Source organism: Scyliorhinus canicula, chromosome 10, assembly GCF_902713615.1.
Source record: "Scyliorhinus canicula chromosome 10, sScyCan1.1, whole genome shotgun sequence".
Lineage (NCBI taxonomy): Eukaryota > Metazoa > Chordata > Chondrichthyes > Carcharhiniformes > Scyliorhinidae > Scyliorhinus > Scyliorhinus canicula.
This window is the reverse complement of record NC_052155.1, coordinates 106,845,399-106,859,982: the sequence shown is the minus strand read 5'-3', so window position 1 is coordinate 106,859,982 and position 14,584 is coordinate 106,845,399. Positions and strand designations below refer to the sequence as shown.

The 14,584-nt window shown below is 49.0% G+C and overlaps 1 protein-coding gene across 5 annotated transcripts in view; it reads left to right on the top strand.

The window, feature by feature from the left end:
- The window catches only part of mybl1 (v-myb avian myeloblastosis viral oncogene homolog-like 1), a 174,476-nt gene that overhangs the window by 106,956 nt on the left and 52,936 nt on the right, over positions 1-14,584 (top strand). For all 5 annotated transcript variants that reach the window (XM_038809506.1, XM_038809507.1, XM_038809510.1 and 2 more), the window contains 2 exons: positions 2,797-3,171; positions 4,100-4,242. In XM_038809506.1, the coding sequence (XP_038665434.1) occupies positions 2,797-3,171; positions 4,100-4,242 (518 nt within the window). The remainder of the gene's footprint in view (positions 1-2,796; positions 3,172-4,099; positions 4,243-14,584) is intronic.

Below are 14,584 nucleotides of genomic sequence, written 5' to 3'. Positions count from 1 at the left end.
ACGGTCGGTTGCCTTCATGTTCGATAACGCGCAGCAGGGCAAGATCAAAAATGACAAGATGTTGAGATGGAATCGAGCTCTCCACCTACACGTATGATATTAAGATTCGTCCAGGGGAGCTCAACGAGCCCCCAGATGCCCTATCCTGTGGCACGTGCGCCAACGCACAGGAGGATCACCTGCAGGCTACCCACAATGATCTCTGTCACCCGGGGGTCACCTGGCTTGCCCATTAAGTCCCGCAACCTACCCTACTCCACCAAGGAGGTCAGGGCCATGACCAAGGCTTGCCAAATCTGCGCGGAGTGCAAACCACACTTCTACCAACCAGGCAAGGCTCACCTGGTAAAGGCCTCTGGGCCCTTTGAGCGACTAAGCATGGACTTCAAAGGGCCCCTCCCGTCCACCAACCGCAATACCTATTTTTTAACCGTCATCGACGAGTTCTCCCGCTTCCGATTCGCTGTCCCCTGCCCCGACATGACCTCGGCCACCGTTATAAAGGCACTGCACAGCATCTTCACCCTGTTTGGTTACCCCGCTTATATCCTAAGCGCCGGGGTACATCGTTCATGAGCAATGAGCTGCGCAGTACCTGCTCAGCAAGGGCATCACCTTGAGCAGAACGACCAGCGACAACCCACGGGGTAACGGGCAGGTGGAGAGGGAGAACGCAACAGTTTGGAAGGCTGTTCTTTTGGCCCTACGGTCGAGAAGTCTCCCAACCACCCGCTGGCAGGAGGTCCTACCTGACGCACTCCACTCCATCACCTCTGGACCGCCACGAACGAGACCCCTCACAATCGCTTGTTTGCCTTCACCAGGAAGTCCACCTCCAGGGTCTCGCTTCCACCTTGGCTGACGACTCCGGGACCTGTCCTTCTCCGGAGGCACGCGAGGAGCCATAAGACGGACCCTCTGGTCGAGAGGGTCCAGCTGCTACATGCAAACCCCCAGTACGCCCACGTCGCACACTCGGACGGTCAGCAAGATACGGTTTCCCTGCGGGATCTGGCACCCGCTGGTTCCCCTACTGCGCTTTCTTCCCCCCCCCCCTCGCCAATGTTCCCCCTTGCACCCCCACACCGCCTGTCGCAACCAACCTATTTCTCCCCCCCCCTCACCCCTCACGCCGCCTCCTCCTTCCTCCACGCCGGCGATGTCACCGCCATCCCCAGCTACCCTTCCTATTCCCCAACCCCCTACCCTGCACAAAAGCTCCAACCACCGTGCTCCCGGATGTACCCTCATTGAAGACATCAGTGTCCACAGCACCACTGCCCGAGCTGAGAAGGTCGACAAGGATGATCAGGCCTCCAAAGAGAATGGACTTGTAATCCCACTTCACCCCCGACGAACTCTGCGTTTTTCTTAAACGGGGTGAATGTGATGAATGGGTAATGTGCCTTTAAGATCATGCATGTAATGTCCCTTTAAGACCGGGTTTGGAACCCTGGGGGACTCCGCCTCTGGCTCCACCTCCCAGGGTCCGGATATAACGTGGCGTCCTGTGGGCGGCGCTCTATGAGCACTCATCTCCCCGGCTGGCGAAGTTCTCTGTTTATTAAAGCCTTCGTTTTACGAGTACACTCTCTCTCGTGTCATAATTGAGGGTATATCAATTCAATAAACAGATTATGATAGGATGGATAGCAGTCTCAAGCCAGAAAAGCCCGACCAGGACGCACTTGCGCCGGAAGCCAAAGACATTTTTGAACACTGGCTTCGGTGTTTTGAGGCCTACCTGGACTCCTCGGCAGACCCCGTTGTCGAGCCTCGCAAGCTGCGCCTACTCCACGCACAGAATCTCCAGCCTGATCGAGAAGGCGGCCAACTACAGCGTAGCGATCGAGATTCTGAGGAAGCGTTTTGTAAAACCCATCAATGAGGTACATGCACGGCATCTGCTCTCTACTCGCCGGCAGCGCTCAGGGGAATCGCTGGACGAGTACTTGGAAAAGCTCACCATGCTCGCTAGAAACTGTAACCATCAAGATGTGACCGCGGAGGTCCACATGAAACTACACATCCGCGACGTCATAATTGAGGGTATATCACATATTATGCACATTATCTGTTTACATCCACAGGGGTCAAAGTCCTTTTCACCATCTCTGGAATTCTTCTTTATTCCAGGCATCTTTCTGCATCTCTGCAGTGTTGCTTTATTGGCCCAGCACAAAAAGTCATCTACGCTTTAAGCTGGTGCAAAATCTTAACCTGCAGCAGTGCATAATTTCTCACTCCTAATTGCTGAGCAGTTTATGGGAGGCAGTTTTAGTGCTGTCAGTTTGCCTGCCACATGCAATTGAGCGCAACCTGAGAAATTCAAATAAATGTATAACTTTCCTTATTAATTAAACTGCAGTTAATTATTTGACTTCTTAAAAATTAAATACTTGTTTTCTTGTGCTTCTATTTTTCTTCAAAGGTTTCATTGTGTATAATCAATTATGTGTGGAACCTGAAGATTTTGAGTTTTGTATATTTATCACCAACAGACCTCTATCTTCAATAATAATGTAGAACTAAACAAGTACTGTAACCATAACAATAGAATATGATGACATCAATCTACTTCAAATTGCAACAACCTTCATTCTCTCTATTTCTTATACACCAATAAAATGACTTGCATGATCTAGAAAATATGTTGAAGAATGCTAAATAAAAGAGGTTATGTATCCTGCACCATTATTTGATGACCATTCTGCTGTGTCTAAATGTGAATTAAAATGAAACCTTTTATTGTTGATTTTGTGGTTTGAGTGTAACAAGATTTTTCCTTTTTCTCAGGATTCTGTCGTGTGGAATGAGCTAACTAACTTTGACTTCTCTGAAGTCAATGAAAAGACACCTGCTAAACAGACTCCAGCTAAATTTGAACGTTTGCATCGCAGAGGTGGAATAGGTTATCGCTTTGATGGCCATGCCATTTCAGATCTGAGCAGAAGTACTTGCAGTAACAGCAGTGGGCAGGGTGAACTCATTCCTATCACGTCCCCTATTGTTGCCAAGTTCAGTACACCACCAACTATTTTGAGGAGGAAGAGGAGACTTCGGCTTGGCCCGTCCCCATCTAGTGAATGTAACAGTGTTTCATTCATGGAAATCAGCACAACGAGCCCAAAAAGTACTCCAGTAAAAGCGCTGCCCTTTTCTCCTTCTCAGGTGAAACTTAATATACTAAGCAGACATCACTGTTTACATTTAGAATCCTTTGTCGTTTTAGCTTTTAGCATTATTCAAATTTTGTGTTTAGATATGGTTTAGTTTAGTTTAAAAAAAAGTGTAAGGGTAGCATATTTAAACTGACATTTGTTAAACATCTAAGAATTATACAATAAAAATTGCTGGATTACTTCAACAGGTCCGGCCGCATCTGTGGCGAGAGGAACACAGTTAGCGGTTCTGTAGAAGGGTCTTGGGACTCAAAACATTAACTCTGTTTCTCTCTTCACAGAAGTTCCAGACTTGCGTTTATCCAACATGTTCTGTTTTTATTTCATATTTCCAACATTTGTGGTACTTTGCTTTTACTTAAAAATTGTACAAGATTCTTTTAAGATTAGGAAAAGACTAGCCAAATAAGTAGGAAGAAATGTTATACATGCAGTTGATTTATGAATAAGTTGCTATCTAGTGCGGTAACTGATCTTTAGAAGCATTCAAAAGGAATTAGATGAATATTGTCAGGTTAAAAGCTTAAGATGGAAATGAGCTTGTGGCTTTTGACTATGATATGATTTGAAGAAGCTCTTAGGCTAGGTATTCTTTCCTTATTCAAAGTAGATTTATTGTAATTGAAAAGCAAAATTTCTGGAAATAACAACAACAGGTGTGGCAAGTACAGGTTAGTTGTCATTTCAGGTGTTAACCGTGTATTGGAAACAGTTGTGATGAAATCTTTAACTTAAACGATTAACCAGTCTTTTATAGATGCTGACACACTTGCTGAGTACTCCCGACAATCTGTTTTATAGTTCTGATTTTTATCTGTCATTTTGTCATAATTGCAGTTGTTTGTAAACATTTGAAAATCTCAAAACTTGAGTATTAAGTTGTTGTAATATTTTATTTTCTTGCCCTGAAATTCCAGTTTTTTAATATCTGTTCTGGCAATGATCATCTGAACCTTGATAATCCAGCACTTACTTCAACTCCAGTTTGTGGACAAAAAGTTCTGGTCACAACTCCATTACGGAAAGAACAAACACCTAGAGTTCAAAAAGAAAATGCAGGGTGAGTAGTTATAGGTAGGTCTTCCCTCCTCCTGAAAGACGATTATTATTTGGAAAAAATTATTTCTGAAAGATTTTGTTTTTCTCCATCTCTACGTCAAACTGCCTTTTACAAAACCTTACATTCACAATATGCCGTCTTCATATTATTAACCATACAGTATTTAGAATGCATGTATAATATTCGAGGAGCTTATTGTTATAATGTGGTTCTATACAAGCTTTTATTTTAATCAAATAGGAGCTCTAGATGGGAAATGGCTTGGAGGGTTGATTGGCTTAATTTTGTCCTGGGTTGTTTTGTGTTTCTGATAAGTGGATCCAAAAATTCAGATCAAAATTTTATTTTGTCCATTAAACTTTTTATATCTCTATTTCTGTTTTGCCCTGCACCCCGCAGAAGACAAAAGGCTGGCTACTCTTCTGAATCAGTACCTGTTTTGAAATGGATTTGGGCCTCAACAGAGTTAAATGTATTCAAGCCTATCTCTCAAAACAGCCACAGGAAAGTACCTGCGTTCCCCACCAATTTTTTTTAAATCACCAATTCCCTTATTACCTCTCAAACTGATTCAGTTATATTTAAAGCAAGGTTTGCCTTGTGCCTCATTCCTCTCCATTTCCACAATAATGATCAGCATTCTATCAATCGTGGCAAGGGTTGCTGCAAGCCATCCCTGAGGAGGATGCAACATTGAAGAGCCATTTTGTGTGCTATAATTGAAGGTTAAATTAGAAGTTCTTGAGGGTTGAGTCAGGAATTTTGCTACTCCCTTTGCGTAGTCTGCTCTAGGCACTGTAGTCATGAATTTCTCAATAGCACTACCTTTGCTTTGATATGGACAGAAGGATTAAAAAAAAAACAAAGGTCTAGTTAGAGCCTCTTGAAGTCATGGCCAAAGATATCCCTAACTGCATATAGGCATAGTTCTCCAGGAATCACAGATCTAGAATGTCTTACTTATGTGCAGTGTTCCCTCCATCAGGTGTTCAAAACATTTAAGGCAGCCAAACACGTGAACAGAATTTCCTGCGAAACCCACTAAACATTGGAGGGAATGTTGTTTATGCATCCCACAGAAGGGTACACCAGGAATGAAGTGGAATAGGATAGAAAGCTGTCAGAATAAAAGTATGGCCTATAATTTGCAGTAAATAAAGGTTGATTCACTAAGCAAAGTAACCACACCTGCCTGTTCTCCCCGATCCTCAAGTTACTCACTTTTTGATACTTCTGCCACTGTGGCAGGGAGGGACAGAGCTTACAAATTTAAGTGTGTGCTCGCATATAAGGGTAGAGGTTGTGAAAATACAGGTTTAAAGATACACTATCTAAATGGGCATAGCATTCGCAATAAGATTATTGAATTGACAGTGCAAATGGAAGTAAACATATTACCTAATTGCCATTACAGAGACTTGGCTGCAGGGTGACCAAGGTTGGGAACTGAATGTTCAAGGGTATTTGGCATTTAGGAAGGATAGACCGAAAGGAAGAGGAGGTGGGATAGTGCTATTAATGGGGAAAAAAAGGATCAATACATTAGTGAGAGAGGATCTCGGATCAGAAGACATGGAATCAGTTTGGATGGAGCTAAGAAACAGGAAGGGGCAGTAAACATTAGGAGGAGGTGCTTGAGAGGCCACCTAATAGTGGTAATGTATGGCATTGGATATATCAGATTGGATATATCAGAAAATTAAAAGTGCAAGTAATATGGGTAATACTGTAATAATGGGGGCCTTCAATCTACCTATAGTTTGAAAGTGATGTGGTTCAATTCAGAATTAGGATCTTAAATCTAAGCAAAGGAAAACATGAAGATATAAGGGGCAAGTTGGCTGTGGTGGATTGAGAAGCGTCATTAAGAAATATGATGGTTGTCAGGCAATGGGGGGCAAAAAAAGGTACATAAATTTACATTCCTTTGAGGCGCAAAAACCCAACAGGGAAGGTTTACTAACCACATCAAACAAGAGATGTTAAGGATTATATTCGATTGAAAGAAGAAGCTTATAAAGTTGCCAAAAAAAGTAATAAGTCGGAGGATTCGGAACATTTTAGAATTCAACAAAGGAGAACCAAGAAACTTATAGAGAAAATATAGTATGAAAATAAATTGTCAAGAAACATGAAACAGACTGTAAAAGCTTCTGTAGGTATGTGAAAAGAAAAAGCTTAGCATAGACAAATATGCGCTCATTACAGAAGAGACCGGAAGATTTCTAATCGGCAATAAGAAAATGGCAGAGAAACTAAATTAATATTTTCTGTGGAATTCTCTGTTCCTGAGACTAAATGTTGACGCCGTGGCAGGATTGGCAAACTGGCGCCGCACCTGGACCGATTCAGCGACTGTTGAGGGGCTAGCACCGGCACCACGTAGAACACAATCGATTCCAGTAAGAAATGGTGCCGATTCGTGATCGATACTCAGGAGGCTGACGAGCTGCAGCCACATATACGTACTTCACTCCCCACACACAGCATCCCAGCCAACAAGATGGCAGCAAGGAGAGCGGAACCATAGTTCATGGATGCCGAACTTGAAACACTACTGGACACCGTGGACGGTGACCTGTACCCCAGCCCGGGATGGAGGCTGCCAGCCGCCGCGTTTGCCGTGTCTGGGTGCAGGTGGCAGAGGCAGTAAGTGCCATCAGCAACACCACCTGGACCGGCCAGCAATGCAGGAAAGAAAACTGCACGATCCCCTCAGGGCAGCCAGGGTGAGTAGGCAGCACTGTGCCCATGGGACCAACCCATACTCGGGTTATCTCAAGCATACTAATTGAGTTGACTGTGAGCTTCCCTGGCAGCTAAGTGAACAGCTGTAGGTGCGCTGGCCATATCAGGATCCTCCTCCTATTGGGGCTGCAGAGTGATCATTGCCATTCTCCTCCTTCCGCTCCAGTCCTCTCTGAAGTGCAATTTTGTACAAGGTGCAGCAGACCCCATATCATTCCAGACACTCTACCTGGTGCATATTGAAAGGCTGCCTCCAAGTCTGACCAGGTACCTGAACTGCACGTTCAGCAAACCTTTTCAATCAACAAATACCCCATGATAATCTGACGGTGCCTTAATGTGCAGTCTGATTCCCTCTACCTGTGGGAATCCAATCACGGCAGGAAATAGGAGAGCCCTGGGTCTGAATGATCTCCTCAGTATCAAAGTGGACCCAAGTGGTAGCCTTGAAAAACATTACATCAGTCACCTGGGAGATGCATTTGCAGGCACCTTATTGTGAAATCCTGGATAAGTAACCAGCAGACCCCTGGATGGAGTTGAATGGCTATTGGTAATGCATGCCGATCTAGCCCTCTTAGAAACAGGCCTTGTTCCAGGAGGCTGCAGATGTCAGCAGTGACCTGCGCAAAACCCTGAGGCTCCTGTTTCTCATACCAAGAAAGCTGACTCTCTGAATGTATAACCTGTGTTGGTGCCTGAATGTATACTCTGTGTTGGTGTCTGAATGTATACCCTGTGTTGGAGTTATCATCTCCTTTTGATTTGTATCTCCTTGCCCATCTCTGCCCTATAGAATGGTATGTTGACGCATATGGCAGTGGCTGTTGGTGTTGCAGATCAATTTGTTCCTCGTTGGATGTCCAAGGTAGAGCTGCAGAAGTTGCCTTGGTTAAGTAATGAAGGGTGACAGCAGAGAAATGCAGATCAAAATTGACTAAGTTCAAAATAGGTGGAAATCACATTTTGAAAGCACATTCAGAATGAGCCCTGTGAACACAAACTTTCCACTTAGACAAGGAAGTAGCAGTGTCCATCGAAGAAGAATCCATTGAATCCCTACAGTGCAAAAGGGGGCCATTCAGCCCATCAAGTCTGCACTGTCCCTCTAAAAGAGCCCCTCCTAGGACCATTCCCCCACCCTATCCCCATAACCCCACCTATCGTGCACATGTTTGGACAATAAGCGGAAACTTTGCATGGCCAATCCACTTAACCTTTACACCTTTGGACTGTGGGAGGAAACCGGAGCACCCGGAGGAAACCCACACAGACATGGGAGAACGTGCAAACTCCACACAGACTGTCACCCAAGGCCAGAATTGAACCCGGGTTCCCTGGCACTGTGATGCAACTGCTAATCACCGTGCGGTCCAGTCTGTTCATTTCTTCATCTAAGTTCTTCCCCTTGATATCATCTTTTGCAAACTTCTGTGTGTATTCTACTGACACCTATTTTGTTCCATGATCTTGTCTTGCAATGAATCTACAGAACTGCTGGTGACTTAGCCAGAACTAGGATTTATTAATGTACACGTAGTAAGGTAACGATCAGATACAGACCAAGTTATCATAGAGTTACTTTAGACTCTCCTGCAATTAACCTTACGTACGACTGTCCTCATGTATGCCTTACAATCTTTTGCTGGTAGCTAGATGGCACCTGACATATCTGACGCCACCTGCTGGTGGGAGGTCATACTGCTGAGTACATGGTCACCTGCGAGTGGGAGATCACACCGCTGAGTACATGTAATAATATCTACAGGCATATCACAACAACACCTAGTTCTACCTCCAGTACACTACGAGTCTTAGTACCCGATTTGACCGTGAGCTGATATTCTGATCCCAAATACATTCCATCATAAAGATGCCCATATTAACTTCCCTAACATTACTCCACCATTCTCTCAACATATCCACATCACTGTTAGCTCCAGGCCCAACAATTCTACTCGCTCCATTTTAGCTCATCAAAAATTCTATTGCCTATGGCATATTCCATTCAACAACCATCTTTTGGGGCATTTTGCTATCAAAAATAAATACAAGACACTTCATATTGTTACTCCTGTCCTTGCTGACCAGCATAGACTTCCGATTGTTCCCAATGCCTCAAATTGAAAATTCTAATCCTCCTATTTTAAATCTCATGACCTTTCTCTTTATCTCTATAACCGCATGCAGCCTATAATGACCTTTCTTTTACATCTCCGCTGTTCCCCATTCCTCTGACTTTGGACATAGACATGTTGGTGGTGTGGGCAGATAGGTGAGAGATGAAGTTCAATGCAGAAAAGTATGAGGTGTTGCATTTTGGTAGGAAGAACATGCAGAGATGATATAAAATACAGAGTAAAACTCATAAAGGGGTGCAGGAGCAGAGCGACCTGGCTGTATATGTGCAGAGATCATTAGGACACAGGAACAGGCCCATTGGCCACCCCAAGCCTGCGCCAACCATGGTACCTGCCAAAACCAAAACAGCCTGCACTTACGGAGTCCGTGGCCAGGATTTTCCGAATTCCTGGCCAAGTGTTGACACTGGATTGATGTACCCCTCCTGGCCCAGCAATTCACTGCTGTTCAGGGTGAAGCAGGGCGCCGGAGAGCTGCGTGCTGCTCCGACGGTGAAAGACGACCCTGCACAGCCGGTGCAGGTCCGCGTCGGCGCATGCGCGTGGTTGCCGTCTCCGCGCGGAGCAACATGTCGGGAACTTTACAGCGGGCCACGCGGAAAGAGGTGGGCCCCCCATCCAGATCACGGCCGCCGATCGGATGCCCCCTCCAGATCGCGCCCGCCCGTCAATCGAATACCCCCGATCGCGGGCCTGAACCCCATGGAGGCCACCAAAGTCAGATCCCCCCCCCACCAGGATGTCCACAGCGGTCGCGGGTCCGAGCTCCCACCGGGTGGTACCAGGTTAGAACCACGCCAGCAGAACTCACTGGGAGTTCGGGCTGTCGCCCGCGGAGAATCGCCGCGGGGTCCTAGTTCAGTGGCCCCCGACCGACACCACGCAGGCGCGATTGCCGCTGATTCTCCGGTCGCCGGAGAATCCGCGGCACAGTGTCGGAGCGGTGTGGCGGGAATTTCCCACGCACCCAGCGATTCTCCAACCCGGCACGGGATCGGAGAATTCCGCCCTTTATCCTTCACATCTGTTTGTCTAGATGTCCCTTAAATGCCACTATTGTGCCTGCTCCTACCACCTCCAGGCAGCGCGTTCCATATATTTACCACCCTCTGTGTAAATACCTTGCCTTGCACATCTGTTCTAAACTTTTCCCCACCACTTTAAACCTATGACCCTAGTAGTTGACTTTTCTACCCTAGGTAAGAGCATCTGACTATTAAAGGTGTCAGAACTGGTGGAGAGAGCATAATAAAGCATACAGTATCCTAGGCCTTTTTTGTAGGGACATGGGGTCCAAGGAGGTTATGCTAAACACTGGTTAGACCTCTGCTGGAATATTGTGTACAGTTCTGGGCACCATGCTATAGGAAGGATCTGAACACATGAGAATAGATTGGAGAGGTTACCATTGTTGTCCTTGGAGAAAGACGGCCAAGGGAGATTTGATAGATCATTATAGGCTGCATGTAAAAGGATCAAGAGCAGGGTACAGATTTAAAGTGGTTCGGATCAGGAATGCTCTGCCTGGAAGTGTGGTGGAGGTGGATTCAATCTAGACTTTCAAGGGAATTAGACGATTACTTGAATAGAAACAATAAGAAGGGGTACAGAGAAAAAGCAAGGGAATGGCACAAAACCATGGGCTCATTTGGACAGTTGGTGCAGAAAAGATGTGCTAAATGGCCACCTTCTGCACCATAACAATTCTGTTCGTACATACCCCTCGCTTTGCATCTCTATTGAAGGTGCTCCATACTTATTTGAATTCCCTCTCTAAACTCTCAACCTCTCCTCCATTCTCTCCTCCTTTCGAGCTCTCCTTAAAACCCTTTGACCAAACCTTTGGCCATCGCTCCTCCTGACCTCTATTTTGGGATCAACTTCAAGCAAATCGTGGAGCCATTCTTACACTTGTCCAGACATTCTATGGACATTTGCCTTGAAATTTGGAGTAATTAAAAATGCAATTCAGTACAGCAAATCTGTGTGCAAAGGGCAAGCAACTGTGTCTGAGTATCTCTTTAACCAATCTGAATTCTTGATAAAACATGCAAACTCTGAATCAGGAAATATAAATCAGAACAATTAATGGCAAATCATGTACAGAAACATAATATAGACAAGTAAAGAAAGGTGGGAATAAGGATGAGATAAGTAACAGAAACAATTTTTTATCATTTTAAAATCTCCAACAATAACTAAAATCTGAAGGAATAAGCATCCATACTGGTAAAAAAATAATTTTCAATGCCATGAGATGTTGTTTGACCAAATGAATGATGCTATTAAAAAAGCGCTTGCACTGTAATGAACGAGTCCGATCTTTATATTGATCATTTATCATGTTGTTCTGTGCCGTACTGTTCTATGTTAGTGCTGCAGCTACATGCTATTGCATGGATGGGATTCTCCATCGGCTGACGCTAGAATTGTGCAACGTGATTGGGTGGAAAATTGGTTTTGATGCAGAAATTGTGGCGGGGCTGATTTCACGGCAAATTACAATTCTCTGGTGCCTCAACAGCGACATCAATGAGTTCCACTCCACACGTATAGTAAATACCGTTGGCATGTCATTAGCGGGCCTGACCAGTATTCTCCGGGGCCTCTGTGACTCTCGGGCTCCACTGGAGGGAATTCCCGATGGGGAAGTTCACTTGTGCTTTTAGAAATCGAGAAACAGGCACCGTATCTGATGAGGGAGAGAGAAGAGGTAGTAAACGGAGAGGTGTGACTGGGCTGCCAGTCCTGACACTGGCTCGGAGGGGAGCGGTGGGGGGCAGGAGGGGGGGGGGGGGGGGGCGACGACGAAGAGATGGGGATGGGCCAGGGTGACCCCCCTCCCCCCATGTGGTGTTGCCACAGCCTGCGAGGCAGCCATCTTGATGCGCACCCCACTGACCACCTGCCTTGACCCCTCGTAATGCAGACTGACTCTGGCTGTATGGGTGTCCGTAACACAGTCACCGCCTCCTCATTCTGGCCCCACCCTCACCGTACAACCTCTCCCCCGCACACCCCAAACCGGCCGCCACCTGCTGGCGGAGCCTCACATGACCCACCCAAGGGCAATGTGCACAGTAGCCGGGGGGGGGGGAGACAGGGGCCGCAGAGCTCATTGCTGGCAAGGCCAGTGCCAGCCGATAGTACCCCTGGCAGCAGGGACGGGTGCCAGGGCCAGAGGACCACCCCACCCCCCAAATTGGGGCTCAGCACCGACGGGGCCATGGATGCAGGGATGGGGGAGGGGATGACATGCGGGGATAGAATCAACTGTGACAAACAGGGCCACCCTGTACCTCCTGCAGACAATGGATATTGGAATACAACCAGCAATGGTGGCCTTCCTCCTAGTTGCCGGAGCCCTGTGGGATGCACTGCGACTGTACGAGCTGATGTTGCTTGAGGAGGAGGAAACTGCAGCAGCGGAGCATACTCCAGAGGAACAGGAGGCAACCGCTGAGAGTGGAGAGCCAGCCGCCCAACAGGCTGAGGAGTTGTGGGTGTAAAAGAGGCGCCGCCTGAAGCCTCGTGTGTATCGGCAGTGCCTGTTGAAGATGACAGCTGAAGAGGGGGACAGAGCAACGTCACTGCCAGATCATGGTGCACCTGACACCACAGGGGCTTGGAGGAAGGACACCTGCTCCCGGTGGCCCTGAAGGAGAATCTTTACTCCACAGGCTCCTTCCAGGCACTGAGTGGGGACCTGTCCGGGATCTCCCAGTGCACAGGTGCATCCTTGCTGTCACAGACGCCCTAATACAGTAGTCCCCCTTTATAACGCGGGTGTTGGGGTCCAAGACCCCAACCCGCGTTGTAACCGAGCCGCGGAAATCCATGATGGGGGTTTTAAATTTATTTAAAAATCTATGCTTGCGCTTCCCATTGTGAGTCTACGGGGGGGCGGGGGGAGAGGTCAGACCCCCGTAGACTCACAATGGGAAGCGCAAGCATAGATTTTAAAATAAATTTAAAACCCCCATCGTGGATCCAATTAAAATTTCAGCGGCCGGCTCACTTTGATCCGGAGAAGGAAGCTGCTCTCACTGAAATCAGCCGGCCGCTGAAATTGACACTGCCCGCTGCTCTCTCCCTCCAATCCAACTTTTAAGTTTTAATGTTTCTGATTGGAGGGAGAGAGCAGCCGGCAGTGTCAATTTCTTTTTTTTTTCCTCCGGCTTGCCCCCTCTCCCCCCACATTCTCCAACTAGACCCCTCTCCCCCCCACACCCTCCGGCTCGCCCCCTCTCCCCAACACCCACTGGGCTCTGCCTCCTCCTCTCCCCTCCCCCACCCACCTCACACCCTCCGGCTAGCCCCCTCTCCCCCCACAATCTCCAACTAGCCCCCTCTCCCCCCACACTCTCCTGCTCGCCCCCTCTCACCCCCCCCCCCCACCCTCCGGCTCGCCCCTCTCCCCACACCCTCCTGCTCTTCCCCCACAGCGTCCAGCTCGCCCCCTCTCCCCCCACACCCTCCGGCTCGCCCCCTCTCCTCCCCCGTCCCCCAACACCCGCAGGGCCCTCCTCTCTCCCCCAACACCCGCAGGGGGGTCTCCCCCAACACCCGCAGGGGGGTCTCCCCCAACACCCGCAGGGGGGTCTCCCCCACACCCGCAGGGGGGTCTCCCCCACACCCGCAGGGGGGTCTCCCCCACACCCGCAGGGGGGTCTCCCCCACACCCGCAGGGGGGTCTCCCCCACACCCGCAGGGGGGTCTCCCCCACACCCGCAGGGGGGGACCCCCCACACCCGCAGGGGGGGACCCCCCACACCCGCCCCCCCTCCTCTCCCCCAACACCCGCCCCCATCCTCTCCCCCAACACCCGCCCCCATCCTCTCCCCCAACACCCGCCCCCATCCTCTCCCCCAACACCCGCCCCCCAACACCCGCCCCCCCTCCTCTCCCCCCCCCAACACCCGCCCCCCCTCCTCTCCCCCCCCCAACACCCGCCCCCCTCCTCTCCCCCCCAACTCCCGCCCCCCCCTCTCCCCCCCCAACACCCGCCCCCCCTCCTCTCCCCCCCCAACACCCGCCCCCCTCCTCTCCCCCCCCCAACACCCGCCCCCCCTCCTCTTCCCCCCCCAACACCCGCCCCCCCTCCTCTTCCCCCCCCAACACCCGCCCCCCCTCCTCTCCCCCCCTCCCCCCCAACACCCGCTCCCCCTCCTCTCCCCCCCTCCTCTCCCCACCCCCTCCTCTCCCCCCTCCTCACTCCCTACCCCCTCCTCTCCCCCCCAACACCCGCCCCCCCTCCTCCCCCCCCAAACACCCGCCCCCCCCCCTTCTCCCCCCCCCCAAACACCTGCCCCCCCTCTTCTCCCCCCCCCAAACACCCGCCCCCCCTCTTCTCCCCTCCCCAACACCTGCCCCCCCCTCGGCAGTGTCAATTTCAGCGGCCAGCTGATTGTTTCAGTGAGAGCAGCTTCCCGCTCTGGATCAAAGTGAGCCGG